A 21503-nucleotide genomic window follows, 5' to 3' on the forward strand; every position below is an offset into this window, starting at 1 on the left:
AGCCAAAGCAACAACCAGATCCAAGCTGCATCTGCGAACTACACCACAGCTCACGGCAAAGCTCCGGGATCCTTAACCCACGGAGCGAGGCCAGGGATTGAACCCAAAACCTCGTGGTGCCTAGTCGGATTTGTTTCTGCTGCACCATTATGGGAACTCCTTTTTTTTTGTTTGTTTGGTTGGTTGGGTTTTTTTGTTTGTTTGTTTTGGGGGGGTGGTTAGCTCTTTTGACCGTATTTAGTTTTTGGTAGCCTAAGAAATCTATGGAGTACCTTACCGAAGTTTCCTTCCTGGTTAAAATAACTGTAAAAATATCATCTATAATTGATATATTATAGTCCCAAACTTCAATGAGTCTACAACGACTTATTGAGTAGTGAGTCTACTACTCACCCACCTCTAGGGTTTTAATGGTTATTTCCAGGGGAAGTAGAACTGAGTATACTTGCCAATAGACCCTCACATTAATATTCTTCTTTGTTATTACCATGGTTATGGAAACTCTTTCTCTGTCTACCTATAAAAGTAACCATTCAGTACATGAAATGGATGGACATGTTTCCATAAAAGTAGGAAACATGTCTGTCCCTTCACTTGTGTCCTTGGCCTGTTCTTTCTTGTCTTAGAATTAGATACAGAGGAACCTAGGTTGTTGTATGTCCTTAAGGAACTTCTTTCTGCTTTATGCTGCTGGCTTTTGCAAGAGATAGAATGAACTAACCCTAGACTCAGAGGTTCCCAGCTGTAGGGTACCTTGGAGAACACTTGGGCCAACAAGCCACCAACAAGGATGAGTTCTCCTGTCTACAGTGGAAGTGTCTTGACTATGAGTCTTATGATTTTCCCACTGAACTATGCTTCCTGACCTTGGAGGTGGCAGGGGAGGGAGATTTTGTGTGGAAAAGAAAATAGTGATCTTTGAAAAAGTAGCCTGTTTTGAGGAAATACTTGTCCTTGCCTCTGGAGTACTTCTCTGTGGTCTTAAGCACATGATGTGAAATTTTAAGGACCCTCTTCAGATCTTTTCCCAGGAATTTCAGCAGTTGCTTAAAGACATAGATTGTAAACCATTAGATAGTTATCTTTTAGCTTTCTAAGTTTTCTCATCCGTTATAAAGGTAGATTTTGCTTTTACAGACCTTCACAATTAGTTCCCTGCTGATCTCTCTTTACCTCTGTATAGGAATATTTTCTTCCTCACTTCTTACTAGACCATAAACACCTCAAGAAGAGAGGATGGCTTGTATTATTGGTTCATCATTCAGCGTTCTGCATATAGAAGGCGCTGGATTGACATTTGTTGAACTCTTGCTGATGCAGTTCTACTTCTGTGCCTTAACTCCCTGATGTCCCACCTCTGTCTCCTATCCCTAAATCTAATTCATTCTTCTCCCTTCACTTTCTTTCCTCTCTGAGTCCTTCTCTGCCCTCAGCAGCTCTTGGTGATTCTTCATTCCAACTCTATTAAGCACTTATTTCAGCCACCCCTACACAGGAGGGTTCTTTTATGCATAATTAATATCAGCTCAACTCGATGGTAAACATTGGAATAGTACATATGCATTTTCAGTACTGTCATACTCTCAGTGTATTTTAGCATGTTTCACACAGCAGGGACTCGGTGTTTGCTGACCATAACAGTTAATGTCTCACCTTCGAGGCCAATATGTGCTCCTGCTGGATGCTGCTGGCACGCTGCCATGTTCTATCTTAGCTAAATTTTGTGGAGGATGGGGTGCGCAGTTTGTTAACTGCTTTGGGGAACATTGCACAGGAAGTCATTTCCATTTTGTTGCAGATCAACAGGAAATAAGACTTAGTTGCCAAACTAAAGTAAGGAGGGGGAAGGAGTGGGAGGGATCGGGAGCTTGGGCTTATCAGACACAGTTTACAATAGATTTACAAGGAGATCCTGCTGAATAGCATTGAGAACTTTGTCTAGATACTCATGTTGCAACAGAAGAAAGGGTGGGGTAAAAATGTAATTGTAATGTATACATGTAAGGATAACCTGACCCCCTTGCTGTACAGTGGGAAAATAAAAAAAAAAAAAAAAAAGAAAAGCAACCAAGCATATTATTCCTCCCCTAGGCGTTTTCATTGTTCCAGGAATCAATAGTTTCCCCTAAGATAGTGGATATGATCCCAGCTATCTCTGTTGTACCTACAGAGGAAATTTTGGTAGGAGGAAGACATTCAGTATCTTGTTCCAGTTTTACTTTGCATTATCTTCTGCATTGCTTCTGAATTTGTCATATTTTCAAATCACCTATCAGATATATTTTAGGAAATGTACTTCTTCTTTTAATACGAGTCTTAGCTTCCTGAATCAAATACTACTTTGTCTCTGTAGTACATTTATTTTGACCATTTCTATTGTTCATTACACTTTTTTTTTTTTTTTTTTTTTTTTTTTTTTTTTTTTTTTTGCTTTTTAGGGCTACACCCACGGCATATGGAGGTTCCCAGGCTAGGGTCTAATCAGAGCTGTAGTCACCAGCCTACGCCAGAGCCACAGCAACGTGGGATCAAAGCCACGTCTGTAGTTTACACCACAGCTCACGGCAACACCAGATCCTTAACCCACTGAGCGAGGCCAGGGATTGAACCTGCAACCTCATGGTTCCTGGTCAGAATCATTTCTGCTGTGCCACGACGGGAACTTCAGTTGTTCGTTATTCTTTCTATTGACATTAATGATGGTGGGAATACAAAATTACTTACTTTAAACCTGATCTTCTTTCAAGCTGTTCTTATTATGTAGGCTTGGCCATCTTTTAAAATTGGAGGGCCCTAGCCTTGGCCCTGCTATGAACTGTACACCATAAGGATCAGAGGGGAGGGGATGACAGAATGGAAACTTTATTCAGATCTTTGGCATGTTTTAATTTTACATTGCTTTTTCATACTAATTTAATTTCCTTCCAGAATGAAAGTTGGCAATCATTTAGAGAAGTGGTAGAGGAGGTTGGAACCATTGAAATTGAAATGTCTGTGAAGGTTCCTAATCCATAGATTATTGACATAATGAACTCTAAAACCCTTAATAATCATTCCACTCTGTAATGACAGCCTGCATTTAGAGAGCTTTAGCCATGGATTCTGTGCCCCGCACTGGCTCTGCTCTTTTGGGCTATAGGAGTCAGAATTACTGCAGCTGTCTTCGAAGTGATCACAGAACAAGAGCTCACCTAGTGCTGGCAAAACACTCCTTAGCGCAGACCAGGAGCTCTTGACTTCTACCTGCTTCATTTTACCCCTTTCAAACATGGAAATATACCAAACCACGATATGCTCAATTTCCCTCAAAGTTTCAACCACAGCAGAGGCTATTTCTGTATTTATAAGAACAACCAGGAGTTCCATGGTGGCACAGAGGTTAAGGATCCAGCATTGTCACTGCAGTGGCAGTGGCGGGGGGTGGAGCTAGGGGTGCAGGAGAGGGGGTTGCTTCCATGGCAGGCACAGGTTCTATCCCTGGCCCCAGGAACTTCCGCATTATGCATGTGGTGCCAAAAAAAAAAAACGTTAAAAAAATAAGTCAAAATATTTTTTTAAAAAATAATGACCAGTTAATTTCAGTTAACATTTTCATTCTTTGTGAAAGATAGCAGAACAAAACAGCTCCTGGGAATTCAGCTTTTTTTCATTTGTTTCTGCCTTGAGGGGATCTGTGGGTCGAGGGTAGGAGTTCTACTGTTAAAGTGCACAGAGACACACACACACACACACACACACACACACACACACACGCATGCACGCGCGCACACACACACACACACACACACGCACTCCCAACCTTCCTTGCTCACAGAGAAGATCCTGGGAGACACAGGGTCTTTTCCCTGACCAAGGCTACATTTTTTTTCTTTACAGCTAGATCAAATGCTTCAGATTTATTATCAGATGTGGCATGGATGACTCAAACAAAAACAAATGCCCTTGAGTTTAAAAATAGAAGTTAAAAGACTAAATATTTGCACTTAAAAAGGAAAAGAAAATAACAGAAATCTCTGTGGCAGACCATTCCTTGAAATTATCCTCACTAAATTATAATCATGCACTTTCCACTCCCTGTAATTAAACATTAGATTTTATTTATTCCAGATGCATTTGCCTCAAGTAAATTCAGAATGCCCATCTTTCTTTTTGGTCATTGTAAATTTATTTCATGTTTGTGGCCTACATGTGATTGGGTGCATTGGATAGTTTTTAAGTGAATCTTAATGACACTATGAGTTTTCTTTTTAATTGCATCCCATGTGAGGCATATTTATACTGATGAATCTGATCTTATTAAGTTTTATACCATGTAATGTCCAAAAATCTTGATGACATTTTTTTACAAATATGTTCACATGTTCTACAAGGAACATGCAGGACCTTGGTGGTTGGTGGTAAAGGGAAGGAGGGATTTGTTTAGATCGTGTTGCAGTTAGGTAGGGCTGCTGGCTGCCATTCTGAGGAAACTATAGAGCTAAGAAAACCTGCAGTGCCTTCATTTATATGACATCTTCTATTAAGAGAGCCTTGGAAAGTTACATGAAAACCTGAAAGAACTTTTTATCTACAAGACTTGCAAATTTCTTCAATTAGTGAGGTAATGTAACTAATCAGTGATCTATAAATATTAAAGGCAAGCTTTTTAGTGGTTTGAAATATTTCCCTACTCAAGATTCTCAATTAGGATTTGTGGTTAAACCCACTTAATACAAATTTTAGAGAAGCAAAAGAAGTAACCAGATTTATTTACTATCATTGTTTGCACAATTTCAAATAATAATTTTTTATTTTCACTAATTGGGTTAACCAAGTGGATTAACCATTGGCTTAACCAAGATAGTAAGTTGACTATGTAACTGAAGATAACTTTTGCAAAATGACAGTAATGAGCTGCTGTTGACTCCCAAGGGAAAGTTTTATTTGCTTTTAGGCCCATTGTGGTTTTTTTTGTTTTGTTTTTTGCCTTTTTTTTTTTTTTTTTTTCGTCTTTTTGCCTTTTCTAGGGCCGCTCCTGTGGCATATGGAGGTTCCCAGGCTAGGGGTCAAATAGGAGCTGTAGCCGCCAGCCTACGCCAAAGCCACAGCAACGTGGGATCCGAGCCACGTCTGCGACCTACGCCACAGCTCACTACAAAACTGGATCCTTAACCCACTGAGCAAGGCCAGGGCTCGAACCCACAACCTCGTGGTTCCTGGTCGGATTCGTTAACCACTAAGCCACGAAGGGAACTCCTGTTGTGTTTTTTGTGATGATAGAAGTCATCCTGGGTGTTTAGTTGATACATTGATAAATTATTCAAGCTCCCTTTGTTTCTTGCTTACCATCTGACCATTTTACAGTTCTCAAGTATTGCCACAGATTTGTGGGAAAAGGACATGCCAGGTCTGTTTGACTATTTAACTATGCTAAAGTCCCCACAGACTAAAACGTTCAAGTTAATGCTGAAAATAAAGCCTTAGAATTATTTGTATGCTTTCCGTTCTTCATCACTTGCCCCACTTCCTCCCTCTGTAGGACAAAAAAATACCTAGAGCTCTTCGCTGGCATTTTCTTTAAAACTGGTCTGCAGTTCACTGTGGGGTGGGGCAGCAGAGAACCCAGCAGAGAAGGTAAAGGTGAGTGGAATAAGAAAAGCAGCCCCAGTCATCAGAGTCCAAAACACCCAAAAGCAACCTCTCTCCACCCTTCTAAAGCTATAGTAGTGTTTAGTGTTTACCTGCTCGACAGAGAGGGGTCAGCACATAGAAAAATAAAATTGAATAGGAGTTCCTGTCGTGGCTCAGCAGTAATGAACCTGACTAGTATCCATGATGACGTGGGTTCAATCCCTGGCCTTGCTCCAGTGGGTTAAGGATCCTGTGTTGCCATGAACTGTGGTATAGGTTGCAGATGCAGCTCGGCTCCCCCGTTCCTGTGGCTGTGGTATAGGCCAGCAGCTACAGTTCTGATTTGACCTCTAGCCTGGAAATTTCCACATGGCGTGGGTGCGGGCCTAGAAAGACCAAAATGATGATGATGATGATGATGATAATAATAATAATGTATATATAAAAGGTTCTTTTAGAACCACTGCTCATGGATCTTTAACATCAGCTAATTGCATTCATATAATGTATCTAAATAGCTTGACCTTAAATCTCTGTGTATCATATAAACGAATAATATTTAAAGTGACTTACTTTTCAGTGCCTAAAGCTCTCTCCACCTTTCTAAGTATAGAATAATGATTAGTCTCATTGGACAATTATATTTCAAAAATGATTTCTCCTTTTAACCTAGAACCCATTGGCATTCCAAAGGATAAAAGGATCTCACATCTTCAGTACTCTAGATTGCTAATAATATAGATTAAAAACTGAGGTTTACCAAATCATTTTTCTCACTTCAGTCTCGGTCAGATAGGAGGGAGTATGCCAAATGTGGAGAAGGCTTCTGACAAGATGAACAATCAGTGTTTCAGATAAGCACTGATAATACATGATTCATTAGAACTTTTCAATCGAAACAGTTAAAGTCAAGTTTCTCAGCAGTAGTATAACACCACCTACTTTTGGGGGCTGTTAATCATTGTGCAACCAAGTCGATTGATCTACCTAGCAAAATAAAAATATTTAGAATCATCCTAGCAACTTTCTACCTCTGTTAGAACTAGACCCTTGATTGTAGATAGATAGCAAAATTTCTTGCTGTGCAAACACATTTTCAGAAATATCTACCAAGTGCCCTTGGCAGAAGTAATGATACTGAAAGAGAAATTCTGAGAAGTGTTATTTAATTTAAATGTAAATTTAAGCTCTAGATAAGCACTACATACCTAAAAGGAACAAAAAGAAATAAGAGGAAAAGTTATGCCATTAGAGGGCACTTTTGTAATCTTAGAAGAAAAGTCTGTCCTTATAGACTGGCTTACCCAAGGCTTATTTCTTAAGAAGAATATATTCTCAGTTGTTTATTTAAAGTAACTAATTATTAAACTGAATGTCTGAGAGAGAACATTTTTTGGAAGGGAAAAAAAATCTATAAAATTCTATTTTTTCAACAATACTTAAGTAATGCTTTACATTTGAATCAGTGAGTAATAAATTATAAAAATATGCACAATGTCTGCATAATTATTTTTGATTAGCTGTATTCAGTGCTTCTTTTAAGTACATTTTGTCCAAAAAAATTCTGCCTATAACCTGATCAAATTGAACAGATTATTAACTTTCTCTAATAACTGAGTATGTTTTTCCCAGAAGTAGATGAATGTTATTAGATAACATTTTGAAAACAATAATGCACCAGAATATAAAGTCTTATGTTTAGGGAATCATCCTAATTTTTTTCAGTTTTATTGAAAAATAATACATCATTCTATAAGTTTAAGGAGTACAGCATGATGGTTTGATTTACATATATTGTGAAATGATTATCACAGTAGGTTTAGTTAACTTCCATCTTCTCATGTAGATACAATAAAAAGAGATCATACTAATTTTAAAGACTTTTCTGAAAGATACCTATTTTTCCCATAATTGATGTGGCAATTAAAATGGTTAAAATTGTTTCAGAAACAAAAAAAAATGTGACCTGATAGAATTTTAGCTGTGGAAATGTGACATTTTATATAACGAAAGCAAAAGATAAAGTGGAATCTATTCCCTACTGATGATAATCTGAATAAAAAATATCTACCTGAGCCAGTAGATAAGCCAGTAAAAATAAAATCAAATCTTAGTGTCAAGGAACTGTGAAGAGTTTGAGAATTTACCCTCCTTTACAAGCTAACAAGTTAGCCTGCCATAGTTTCATGGGTGCTTGATGGCATGAGATTCTTGGGTTAGAGACAAAGGACATATCGCTCAGAGCATTAGCAAAAGCCACAGACCCCCAGCAGCAGTATTTTCTCCTACTGACTGCTTGACCCCCAATTCTCACAGGATGATGCAAAGAGGGCCTGATGGCAGTCTATTTGGGGGGAACCTGGATTTTTATAATGGGTGATAATCATGCCTTCTCTTGCTCCAGAAGCTTTTTCTTCAGAGACTGTTTCCTACATGAACATCCTTGAAAAGATTATCTGGAACAAAGGCAGTCAGTTCTCCTGCTCCCCAAATATGCAAAAAGAATCACAGAAGCCCATGGAGAATTGTCTTTGAACAGTTACTATGCATAATCTTATTATCTGAAATTGTTTACTTTACTAAATATTACATTGCAAGGTAGCTGATGTGGGGGAATATATAATAATCATATTTACCATATTTTTAAAGTCACTTTTGATGGTTTGGATATCTCATGTTAGATTGTATTCACTATGTGATCTTACCTATCCAAGCCTCAGTTTGATCATTTTTGAAATGGGATAAATGATAGTACCTATATCATTGGGTTGTTATTAGCATTACATGAGAGAATATGTGTACAGCACATATACAATAAAATTTATTAATATTGTTATTAACCCAAAATTTACCTCTTGTAATTAGCTGGTTTGATAAAGAGAAAGTTCCTCCCACAGGCAGCTGAGGATGCTGGGTAAATCCCTACCAGCCATAACCATCTAGCTCTCTAACTCTAGGGCTGACCTAAATATCTCAAATATCCTGGGGCATTGGGCAGCTTGTCCTCCTCATTATGTAGAGGTACTGTGCAATTGACAGCTTTAAGGGAAAACACGGGGCTAATGAGAGAAAGCTGCCCTTGAATGATTCTAGGGCAAATACACCCAAGTATCTCACACTCAAGTGCTGCCATGGCATGTTTTCTCTAAGTTCCTAATAAATATGGAAAGCCAAATTCTAAGCATTTCTAAAGAGACGTATTTTATTATCTGGCCTTTTCTGCTCTCAGGAGGCAAAGTTTCAGAGATAAAATAAACTGAATATGTTTTATTATGCTGAAATAATAAGTGTTTCTTTACAAGGGCAGCATATCAAGTTCTCTTCCAATTTTCCATGTCTGTTAGCTACAGGACAAAGGGTGACAGAGGGGAGGGATTAGGGTTATGAGGGGAGGTGCCATACACTTTACTCCACTGTGTCCCTATTTGTTTCAAATAGTTTCACTGAGTTTTGATTTTGACCCATCCAGCCATCTTTGGCAGATAAAACCGTTGTCTCTTGTTAATAACTTCATGGGAGCACCCATTTACATCCCCAGCTCCCTTTGGATTTCACCTTGACAACCATCTGGATATCTGTGGCACAGATTATTTAATGAAACTTAAGGAGACTGGTCTTATTCCTAAACTACAAGCTACTTGGGAACAAGATTTTAGTATTTAGTCTCAGAATCATCATTCCTTTTCAGAGTTTAGAGATCATCCAAGCAAAAATTTTATAAAGTTGAGGTCCAGAATGTTCAGTGAATTGCCTAGAATTACACTTCTAGTTAGGAGCTGAAACTAAAAGTTCAAGTTTCTTAGCTGTTTGTCAAATTTACCTTCAATTGCAACACAATTGAAAAATAAGAATGAAAAATAAGAGCCTTTCGTAAGAAATTATTGTTGCCTTCTTAAGAGATATAATAAAGGATAAATGTTTGGGCTCTGCAGTCGATTCACCCTCTGCTTATGTTTAGGAGGCTTATTCTTATATAAGAATAGTACTTAGCCTCACAAGGTTTTTGTGAAGAGTAAATGCAATAATGCAGTTAGGGAATTTAGCACTGTGTTTTGCACATAATAACTCTTAATTACTGAAGATATTTTATATGGAAAACTGCAGCACACATGGCAGAAAACAACTTTTGAAAAAGTAAGTTAAATGGTCTTCTGAGCTAGCTCACTGAGAAAAACTACTTCTTAGACTCTCATAAAAAAGAGAAATTTATTCCCTTCAAAAATACTTTCAGTTGTATAGATCTATTTTTGATAGCACTCAAAGATAAAATCAAGTGATAGTTTAAGTAGAGGTGACCTCATAGCTGTGGCAATAACTATTTAGAAATAAAACTGGCAATCACTCCAAATTATCACAAATATTTGCATTTGACTTTCTCACTATTCAAAGTACTTCACTGTAAAGACACTCTATTTCCCTAATGCTAGAACTCACTGATATATGTTGTCAAAGGGATAAGGGAAAACAACTCCTTAGAGTTTTTTTCTGTGAGGAAAACAGGCACCAAATCCTCAAAGGAAGCAAAGCCTTTCACTAGCACTTGATGAGAAAAGAACTCACCTGAAGCTTCCTGTTGGGGGAGGGAAGCATGTAGAAGATGGTGTCCTTGAAAAACCTCCCTACAGCAATGTGCCCTAAAGAATGATCCATAATACTTTAAGGATTTTTGATGAAAGTCAGTGACAAATGCCAAAATGTAACTCAATGAAAACACTCTCCTGGAGTGGTAAATACATAACTCTGCTGGAGATTAAGACAAAATGACCTAACTATAGAACTTCCCAATGGTCTTTCTTGATTTGAAGTGTGAACCCAAGCCTGCTTTTTAATATGGTAAAAGTTTATATATAAATGGTGTGTTATCTGATAAATCTGTCATGTGAGACAATAACAAGTAACTCACCTTGTGATATTGGACAAATTGCTTATCCTATGAGAAAGTTAAACTTCATAATCTCTTAAAATCTCTGATTTATGAAAATCTGATTTGCATAATAAGAATAATTCTATATCCATATGACCCTTAGTCAATTTTTTTTTTTCTCTTTAGGGCCACACCCACAGCATATGGAGGTTCCCAGGTTAGGGGTCACATCAGTGCTACAGCTGCCAACCTGTGCCACAGCCACAGCAATGCCAGATCCAAGCCATGTCTGTGACCTACGACACAGCTCACAGCAAAGCTGGATCCTTAACCCACTGAGCAAGGCCAGGAATCAAACCCCATCCTCATGGATACTAGTTGGATTCGTTACTGCTGATCCACAATGGGAACTCCCTTTAGTCGAATTCTAAGGAAGAATAACTGTCCAGTGGCAATTTTCTGTCTCTCAGTGGGTCTCTGTGACTTATGTTACGGTTCATGATTTGAGACATTTGTGTAGAGATAACAATATTGGCTACGATAACCGTATTGGCTTCTGCTATAATGAAAGGAGGATTTTTCTCTCTGAATACTCAGGGAATTAATGCACCAAGAGTCCTTTCATTTCAAAAATCTTTTTAATGTCTGAAATTCTGGTGAATTCATTATTAACTCAATGAAATACTTTAGGGGAAAAAAAAAAAAAAAAACAGGAAAGTTGCCTTCAGGATCATGTACCTATATCCAAAATACAGAGTACAGCTTTTCCTGTCAAAACCAAAGTAGTGGTAACCCTTTAGAAAGTTTGCAACTTGCCCATGTGTTTTGCCTATAGAATTAATGTAAGCCTTTCTTTCTGTTGCCCCAGGATGGTGCCTCTCCACTGGTGTATGCTGTGGCTGCTATTACCACTCAGCTCAAAGACCCAGAAGTTACCCACTCGAGATGAGGAACTCTTCCAGATGCAAATTCGGGACAAGGCATTTTTTCATGATTCATCAGTAATTCCAGATGGAGCTGAAATTAACAGTTATCTCTTTAGAGACACACCTAAAAGGTATTCTCCCTGCAGTAGTTCCTCTATCAATAAGCTCATAAAGGTGTCTTTAAAAAAGAAAGGAGCCTTTTAGATTTACTTTAGATAATTTGCAATCAAATTCTGTGTAGCATTGCCTATTTTTCTCTCTGTAAGAAAAGCAATGGCAGTGCAACTACTAGTCGTTATGTACAGGCTCTTTGATTCTTGCTAACTGTGATCTCCTTTGGGGTGGACAGAGCAATCCTTGCATGTCTTATGTTTTAGAATGATTGTTTTTTTCAGGACAGTAGGAAATTTCTGAGAATGACTCTAGAGGGTTAATGGAATTAATTGAATACATGTGATTCTTCAAGGGTTTGCATTGATTCGTAAGGATAATATTTCTTTAATCAATATGATTGGGTTCTGAAAGCATCTTACCAAACAAGGATTAAAACTGGCTGCTCATTTACCTTCACTCCAAATCAGCAAATGGCGCTCACATAATGCTTCTAAATATTTTGACTTTTAAAAAATTACATATATATCGTATAACTAACTAAATAATATATATCATGTAAACTCTTTATATCTAAAATTACTTATTTTGCAATGCCCAAACTCCTCTCTATCATATTTCATATTTTCTTTTTTTCATTTTGTAAAGTTTTAATGAAGTATCATTGATTTACATTGTTGTGATAATTTGAACTATTTCTCCTTTTAACCTGGGGTGCCTTGGCGTTCCAAAGGATAAAACTGTGTCACATCATCAGTAATCTATTTTCCAAAGTTTGAGATGTGTCAAATCATCAGGTGATCTTTCTCTTGTCACTTCAGTTTTGATTGACAATAATATCAGGTAGTGCTCCCCTTCCACTGAATGACACTGTCAATATTACCCTCTGGTCAGTCTGAATGACAGTCAATAATCGGCTTTCATATTTTGACTGGTGTGACCTATTGTTTGGGTCATTTCAGCACCACCTGAATGAAATTATTTGATAGAATGAATGTAATGGATTAGGAACTGATTTGTCAGTGATACATAAAAGAATTATGACTCTTCTGATGACAGCCATAAGAGTGAAGACACAAAATGCAAGGATAATTACACTGAAGGAAACTCGATGCTCTGGTATTTACAGTGGCTCAGTCTGTAAAAACAGGGAAGGGCAGAGGAGGCAGTCCTAATGATTCAAATTAGCCATAAATATCAGCTGAATTCATGCTGAACACATTTTGCTTTTCATATTCTTTTGTCTCTTGAAATTTTTGAGTGAACAAAATTTTTTTGTTAAAAATTACTTTGATTTCCTAAATGTGCTTTGTGTACTGCTTTGCAGTGTTCTTTAAAATATAGGATTCCTCATTATGCAGTCATATCACTTACTTAAATAAAAAGGTTATCCTTAATTTTCAATCTCTTAAAAATTAAGTAAGTCTTAGTTCTAAGAGTTGTCTTAAAATTAACATTTTTTTCTTTGAAGCCCATGTTTTTATTACAAGATATTTCAAAACAACACATACTACTTTCCTCCCTCCGTCTTTATTTCTTTCCTTTGTTCATTCTTTTGGTCTCTTTTTCACCCACAAATAATGATTGGGGACTTTGATATCTACATTTGGATGCAATGTTAACTTATACTAGGTAAAGAGTTGTGACCACAATCATTTCTAGGGGGAAATATGTAGCGGCAGACGGACATAGACATTGTTGATATTATAACTAAAGTTGCAATTCCAGATAAAGTTTGGTGGCAGAGGATTGCAAAAGACAACAAATTCATTAATTATTCTATGTTTATACATAAATTCCAAAGTCTAAATGGTTCATGGAGTGTTTATCCCTCAGTTCTGTATCATCATAATTTGGGGCATGTTTATCATATTTCTGTCTCCCTCACTGGCCAGTACATACCTGGAGCTCGGAGATCATGCCCTGTCATCTCTGATTGCAGCTCCCTTCCATGAGTACGCTGTGCATGGTAGACAGTAAACGTTTGTTGAATTGTTAAAGTTTATTCAGATTATCCTTTATGCCTAATCATAAGTGCTTCCATATGAAAATGTTGACTTAGAGGGACTCCCTGATGTTTTATATGTATAATGATTACCTTGTGGAATGTAAGCATTGTTTTCTTTGTTATTGCTTGCTTATGGCCTATATTTAAGTTACTAAGACATAGTTGCTTACTTTGGGAAAGAAACTACTTTCTTATTTGAAATAAGAACGAAAGATAATGGATGAACTTGCACACTGATTTCTGCTTCAATGTCAGCTCTGCTACCCATGTAAAAATCAAAACCAAAAGTTTTGAGTACTTTTTAAATCCCATGATGCTTTATAAATTATTTTGTCTTACCTAATTCTTTGTAATGCAGCTAGGTTCAGTTGTGTTTATGTGGTTAATATCACCTATGCAACTGGCCAAAGGAACAAAATTCTACTCTCCAAAAGCTGACCAAATTAAAATTAAACCATGTGACACCTATCTTTAGGGATACTTAAGGTACATAAATTTTCCATCCAGTAAACAGTCCAATCATCTAGTTATTTTGTCTGGATGATTGTGTAACTTTGCTATATTCTGAACAAGTTTTTTTTTTTTTACTATTATATAGTCTTCACTTTATTTGTCTTTGCACAGCCCTATGTCTACCTCCACCTCCTAATTCTTTGAATAGTAAGGGGAGAAAAAGCACATGTATTTCTATTCAGATTCTGTATCTTCAGGCGGAAACAGACTCTAGATGTAGGTATCCTCAGGCTAGAATAAGGTTGGTGTTACGATTCTTGGGTTCTATTTATTCATTTAGTAATTCATTCATTAAAAAAAGATTTATCGGAGTCTCCGTTGTTGCACAGTGGAAACAAATCCGACTAAGAACCATGAGGTTTCGGGTTCGACCCCTGGCCTTGCTCAGTGTGTTAAGGATCCTGCATTGCAGTGAGCTGTGGTGTAGGTTGCAGACGTGGCTCAGATCTGGTGTTGCTTTGGCTCTGGCATAGGCCAGCACCTGTAGCTCCGATTAGACCCCTAGCCTGGGAACCTCCATATGGCGTGGGTGCAGCCCTAAAAAAAAAGACAAAAGATAAAAGATGAGAAAAAAAAAAAAGATTTATCAGGTACCTTCTACATACAGAAATCTGTGCTAAATTCTGGAAATAAAATGACATGGAAAACGAACCCTCAGTGGGCCTTTGTGGGGAAAATGATATTAATCAAATAGTAATATAAATAGTCACAAATTGCAATAGGTGCCCAAAGTGAAAAATATAGGACACTGAGAATATATGAGTGAACCTGATCCAAAAGAGTAAGAAAAGGCAGTCTTGAAGAAATGACATTATATAATAGAAAGGGCATGAACATCAACTGTATTTCAAGTTTTGAATTTATTTATTTATTTATAAATAATAGTAAGGATAAAGCAGTATTCCAGTGGCTTTAATATTGGAATCTGGAAGTGAAATGTGGTTTGAGCACAGAAGGTAAAATGGATGATAACATGCCAGTGACGTCAGCTGAGAAGTTTTAGATTCTGAACAATTAAGAAAAGCTACACACCCATTCATTAGTTAATTCCACAGGTATTTATTAAGAATTTAGTATCTAAGTCTTCATCAGTGAACCAAATGCCCTGCTCTCTTGTAGATCTCATTCTAGTTGAGGGAGATGAAAAGATAACATCAGGCAATAATACATATCATGATACATACATATAATGATACATATAATAATACATCAAGTAGTGATAAGTGCTTTGAAGAAAAATGAAGAGAAGAGCTTCATGGGTAGGAAGATGATATCTTAAAGGGTCAAAGTAGCTCTATGGCAAGATGGTGCTTGAGTAGAGAGCTGATGCAGTGACTGAGCAAGTAAGGTCAAAAGCTGGAGGAACAGCATCTCAGGTGGAGGAACAGCAAGTGCAGAAGCCCTGAGGAATGAGTATGCCACAAACATTCCAAAGACAGCAAGAAACTGATGAAAGGAGGAAAAGACTAGAGGAGGCAAGTTTAGAGATTTGGTTGTGGGCCCAAATCATTGTAAGTTCTGTAGCTTTTATTTGAATGAAATAAGATCTTGGAGGGTTTGGACTTAGAGATGCAAGGATTATCTCCTCCTAGAAGGAGGTAAATAAGCTAAGAAGTCAACATGGAAACAAGACCAGTCAGAAGGCTATTGCCATGCTCAGGCACGACAAAATGGTGGCTTGGATCTGGTGGTACCAGGGAAAGTGGAACAAAGTGATGGGTTCTGGGTATATTTTAAAGATAAAGCCTAGGGAGTTCCCATTGTGGCTCATTAGTAACGAACCTGACTAGGATTCACGAGGATGCAAGTTGAATCCCTGGCCTTGCTCAGTGGGTTAAAGATCTCGCATTGCTCTGGCTGTGGTGTAGGCTGGCAGCTACAGCTCTGATTCATCCCCTAGCCTGGGAACTTCCACATGCTCAGAGTGAGGCCCTAAAAAGACCAAAAAAAAAAAAAAAAAAAAAAAAAGATGAAGCCTAAAATGTCTGCTAATTCAGTGTATGTGGAGTGAAGAGAAAGAAAAAGGTCACAGTGGTCAGGTTAGAGAGGGTGTTGAAGTGGATATGGCGAGAGTAGAGAGGCAGGAGATACCCAGGAGGTGCAATCTCTAGAAGATAAAACTTGCTTATTCTTTTCCCTGAAACCAGTGAGCAGCTCTGGGTTTGCTGCAATGGAAACCGCTGTTTCCTCCCTTGAAAAATTATGGACTTTGAACGATAAATGAAATCATCTAAATTATTCAGAGTAAGAATATGTAGTATTGTTATAAATAAGCAATATAAGCAGTATTTTTATTCTCCTTAAAAGTTCTTTTGAGGCATCATTTTTAAAAAATCTGAGGGGTAAGCTTGGAGGAGAATGTTTTTATCTTTTAAAATTTTGTTTTAAAATCATTAGGTTATTTAAGTCAACAGAAAATCATAAGGATAGGGAAATGTGTCTTTCCACTGACACAGTGATCTTTAACTTTTATAAATATTCCTCAAACAGTAATTAGATACCTCTCTCCACAAAGATATGGAACAGTAAAGCTGTGAATAAAAGTCATAAATGTACCAACAAAGACCTACTGTTTAGCACAGGGAACTATACTCAATACTTTGTAATCACCTATAAAGGAAATATGAATAGTGTTATTTTTCCAGAAATCAGTATGCATTTTAGAACAACATTACTCTGAAAATGATCTTTTGGAAGAGTCAATGACTACCTTAGAGTGCCCTCAGGTTAACTTAGAAATTATCTCCAAATTTATGGAAAATCAGTGCCTATAGGACAACATACCTGGAAATTCTTCTTGGTGTGACTTACTTTGCACCAGCAGGCCTGTGTTAAATTTTTTTTTTTTTACCCCCAACTGTTAAATTTTGATTCTTAACTCAAGCAATACCCAAACAACACATTTTGGTTCAAAATCACTTATTTCTCATTATGTTGATAGGAGGTCTGGTTGCAGAATCTTGGGTTCTTGGGCTTCCACAGTTAATGCTGAAAGTATCACTTGTGTCAGGTAGCCAGTTTTATTTTCTGTTAATTGAATATAAGTTAAGTGATTTTTCCAGTAATCTTGGTTATAAGCATTAGAATGAATTACTTCAGTCTGAACTGGTCCACTTTCCCACAGGTATTTCTTTGTGGTTGAAGAAGACAACACTCCATTATCAGTCACAGTGACTCCTTGTGATGCACCCTTAGAGTGGAAGCTGAGCCTCCAGGAGCTGCCAGAGGAGGCAAGTGGGGAAGGCTCAGGTGAGCGGCCCTAACCTCTGGATGGATGGCGGAAAGTCTTCTGAGACATGCAGCCTTCTCTTAGTAAGAAAAAACAGCAGGGATGCGTAGGTGAAGCTGGAGACTCGGGGATAGAAATGAGGGAGATGGGAGTTGGCATCAGATGACGGTGATTTGGTAAAATAAAAGGTTCAGAGAGGCAGGTGTGGACGACTGAAGGCTTGAGGAAAGGCAAGAGGTGTGAATCAGTTTCTCTGGCTGTGGTTTGCAGTCCTGCCTGAACATTGGAATCACTTGGGGGCTTTATATGCTACTGATGTCTGGATCCTACCTCAGAGGTCGTGATTTAGCTCCCCTGGGGTGAGCTCTGGATACTGGGACTGGTGAAAGTGCCCGCCCCCCTCCCCCAGGTGAATCTAATATGTGACCAAGGATAAGTGTCTCCAATCTCTGGAGAATGAAGGATAGAAACAAAGAACAAAAAGGCATTTAGCAACACTGAAAGTTCAGGATGAGAAGAAAGTCAGGAGGAGGATTTGGTTAGGCATTTAAAGAAGATGCAGTTAGTGGAAAGCAAATAGCAAGATACAAGGAGTATAGTCTGTCTAAGACCCTGGATTGATGCTACTCCCTTATAGGGGTGAAGGCTTGAGACTGGTGTCAGGACAGGATGCTAGCAAGCTGGATACTTACAGTGATGAGGGAATGCATGCAGTAATTAGGAAGATACTGAAAACCCATATGGAGAGTGATGAGATTGGGATTGAGAAAATGAATAGTGATTTGATTGTGTTGATCACATGGTTTAGGAATATAAAATTTTATATATTTCACTCTCGACCTGCAGTGATCATCTGGAAAAGATACAACCCCAGTCTGGCTATGCAGTCCTTCTCCAGGTCCTCCAACTTATCCACACACTGAAATCTGTGTGATAGCTGATGTCAACAGTAACAAAAATGGAAAACATTATTTTAGTTTAAATACTGTCCTTACTTTCTTCCTGGGCATGTATTCTACACATTGAAAATTAGGTCCTCTTACTGTGCTTTGCATTCTATCTTTTAATGAGACTGCTCAGTCCTACTAACAAAAGTGAAATTCGTGAAAATGCTAGCTATTCAAGTGCAAACTGATAGAATCCTTTTAGTAAGTAGATTGATAGTAGGGATTAGTCTCTGAGATGTTTGCAGTCTTTGGCCTAAAAATCCCACTAATTGGAATGTATCCTGAAGAAATAATTTAGAATAATAAAAGCCTTACATACATAAGAACATTATTATAATAGTCAAAAATTAACCAGCAATATTATTTTTATGATATAATATTAAGTGAGAAAAATGGAGGTTTCTCTAGGTATTTATATGCATGACAATAAAGTTACAGTGAAAAATAAGAGAGAATAATATCAATTGCATAAAAATATATAAAAGGATGATAGAAATAAGCCAAAATATTAATAAAGGACAATCTCTGGATCAGACATTATTAGATGATATTTTTGTCTTTTCTTTATATCTCCCAGTTTTCTACTGGGAACATTTATCTTTTTATAATGGAGAAAAACTAAATAAAAATTGTCTTAAAAATCACAATTTAAGGTTGGCAAGCCACAGCATATGCCCTTATGCATAGACAGCTTCTCTTATGTCTTTTAGGTGATCTAGAACCTCTGGATCAGCAGAAGCAGCAGATCATTAATGAGGAAGGCACAGAGTTATTCTCCTACAAAGGCAATGATGTGGAATATTTCATATCTTCTAGTTCTCCATCTGGTTTATATCAGTTGGAGCTTCTTTCAACAGAGAAAGATACACATTTCAAAGTATATGCCACCACAACTCCAGAGTCTGACCAGCCCTACCCTGAATTACCTTACGACCCAAGAGTTGACGTCACCTCGCTGGGACGCACCACAGTCACTTTGGCCTGGAAACCAAGCCCCACAGCCTCTTTGCTGAAACAACCCATTCAGTACTGTGTGGTCATCAACAAAGAGCACAATTTCAAAAGTCTCTGTGCAGTGGAAGCAAAGCTGAGTGCAGATGATGCTTTCATGATGGCACCAAAACCCGGTGTGGACTTCAGCCCTTTTGACTTTGCCCACTTTGGATTTCCTTCAGATAACTCAGGTAAAGAACGCAGCTTCCTGACAAAGCCTTCCCCAAAACTGGGGCGGCATGCCTACTCGAGGCCCAAGGTTGACATTCAGAAAATTTGCATAGGAAATAAAAACATCTTCACTGTCTCGGACCTGAAACCCGACACACAGTACTACTTTGATGTCTTTGTGGCCAACAGCAACAGCAACACGAGCACTGCCTACGTGGGCACCTTTGCCCGGACCAAGGAAGAAGCAAAACAGAAGACAGTTGAGCTGAAAGACGGGAAGGTTACAGATGTGTTTGTTAAAAGGAAGGGAGCAAAGTTTCTACGATTTGCTCCAGTCTCCTCTCACCAAAAAGTCACCTTCTTTATTCACTCTTGTCTGGATGCTGTGCAGATCCAAGTGAGAAGAGATGGGAAACTTCTCCTGTCTCAGAATGTAGAAGGCATACGGCAGTTTCAGCTGAGAGGAAAACCTAAGGCCAAATATCTCATTCGACTGAAAGGAAACAAGAAAGGAGCCTCTCTGTTGAAAATACTAGCCACCACCAGGCCGAGTAAGCAGTCATTTCCCTCTCTTCCTGAAGACACACGAATCAAAGCTTTCGACAAGCTCCGTACCTGTTCTTCAGCCACCGTGGCTTGGCTAGGTACCCAGGAAAGGAACAAGTTTTGCATCTACAAAAAGGAAGTGGATGATAACTACAATGAAGACCAGAAGAAAAGAGAACAAAACCAATGCCTTGGACCAGATACAAGGAAGAAATCAGAGAAGGTCCTCTGTAAATATTTCCATAGTCAAAACCTACAAAAAGCAGTGACCACAGAAACAATTAAAGGTCTTCAGCCTGGAAAATCTTACCTGCTGGATGTTTATGTCATCGGACATGGGGGGCACTCTGTGAAGTATCAGAGTAAAGTTGTGAAAACCAGGAAGTTCTGTTAGTTACCTCAGATAGAGATACAGTTCGTAGAACTCCTAGAGAGACATGCAATCACTTTAAGTATAAGCTGACTACTCCCACAGCTGAGAGAAGTTGTGACCTGTATTTGTACTATGGAAGGAAGGATATCCACTCATGTATATTGGTGTTCATATAAGTAATTGTTGAAGGAGACTTGGTCCAGTGAGCCCCGATGGTACCTAGTGTGCATCTGATATCAAAGATAAAGGATATCTTGAAGGAATGGCCATCCCTTGCTTTGACCACTGCATGAACTGCTTCTAAATTATTTTATTACCTAAAAGTTTAAAATATGCCATTCATTGCACACAACCACAAATGCAAATCATTCCTTTCAATAGATGCTAGGATATATATATAAATTATTTTATAAAGTCTTGTTTTAAATGTCAGTGTTTCTATAATTGTAAACTATTAAATTCCTTTCCTGTTAAAGTACAGATCTAACCTAAGTATATTAAGTGGAAAGCCCTTTAGTCATTTATATTGCTATTGTAAATTCTTATCTGTTGAGTAAAATGTTTAAATATGTATCTCATGTACAAAGTTGACATACATTATATTCATGTATATAAAATTAAAGATACTAGATTATATACTGTTCATTTTCCCAAGCAGCTACCTTGGTGTATTCCATTTCTCTTCTGTCCCCAAAACTGCAACCTTTATGTAATTTGGCACCAAAATTGACCCTTTTTTAGTAGTTAAAAGGCATACCGCATTTCTCTAAAGGTACAATTATTACAATTTATTTGTATTTTGACACTGGGTAGGAGCTAGCTTTTGTGAGGCTTGAAACAACACCAGTGGACTTAAAAGAATAGGACAAGTCAGACACTCTAGCTCAATAAGTATTCAACAAATCGTCCTTAACCCAAAATATATTACCTCTATTTTAAAAATAAGCCTCTATTTTAACTACAAAATTGGGATATTCCAAGTATTTTCCAATTGTTTATTAGTGAAATAATCATTTTGATTTTAAGTGAAAGCATCCTAGCCACCACATTAGTGCTATCATTAGTTATGAGAAAACTGTGGAAGCTGCTGTTGTGTTAACACTAACAGTCTGATACTTTTAACTTTGATTTTTCATGAAAGATTAAAAAGCAGTTTAGGTGTAAAATACAATTTAGGCAAAGAATAATAGAAACCATTTACCAAAAACTCTC

The 21503-nt window shown here is 37.7% G+C and overlaps 1 protein-coding gene across 2 annotated transcripts in view; it reads left to right on the top strand.

Annotated features, from left to right (window-relative positions):
• Positions 1-20948, top strand: part of NDNF (neuron derived neurotrophic factor) — an 88025-nt gene extending 67077 nt beyond the window's left edge. For both annotated transcript variants that reach the window (XM_084973083.1, XM_003482448.5), the window contains 3 exons: positions 11343-11531; positions 17157-17281; positions 18919-20948. In XM_084973083.1, coding sequence (XP_084829209.1) covers positions 11343-11531; positions 17157-17281; positions 18919-20312 — 1708 coding nt within the window. In that variant the 3' untranslated portion in view covers positions 20313-20948. The remainder of the gene's footprint in view (positions 1-11342; positions 11532-17156; positions 17282-18918) is intronic.
• Positions 20949-21503: the final 555 nt, after the last annotated feature.

The sequence above is a fragment of the Sus scrofa genome, chromosome 8, assembly GCF_054392235.1.
Source record: "Sus scrofa isolate SSC_HxYL_T2T_F1_AM1 chromosome 8, Sscrofa_HxYL_maternal_Yorkshire_Landrace_v2.0, whole genome shotgun sequence".
NCBI classification, from domain to species: Eukaryota; Metazoa; Chordata; class Mammalia; order Artiodactyla; family Suidae; genus Sus; species Sus scrofa.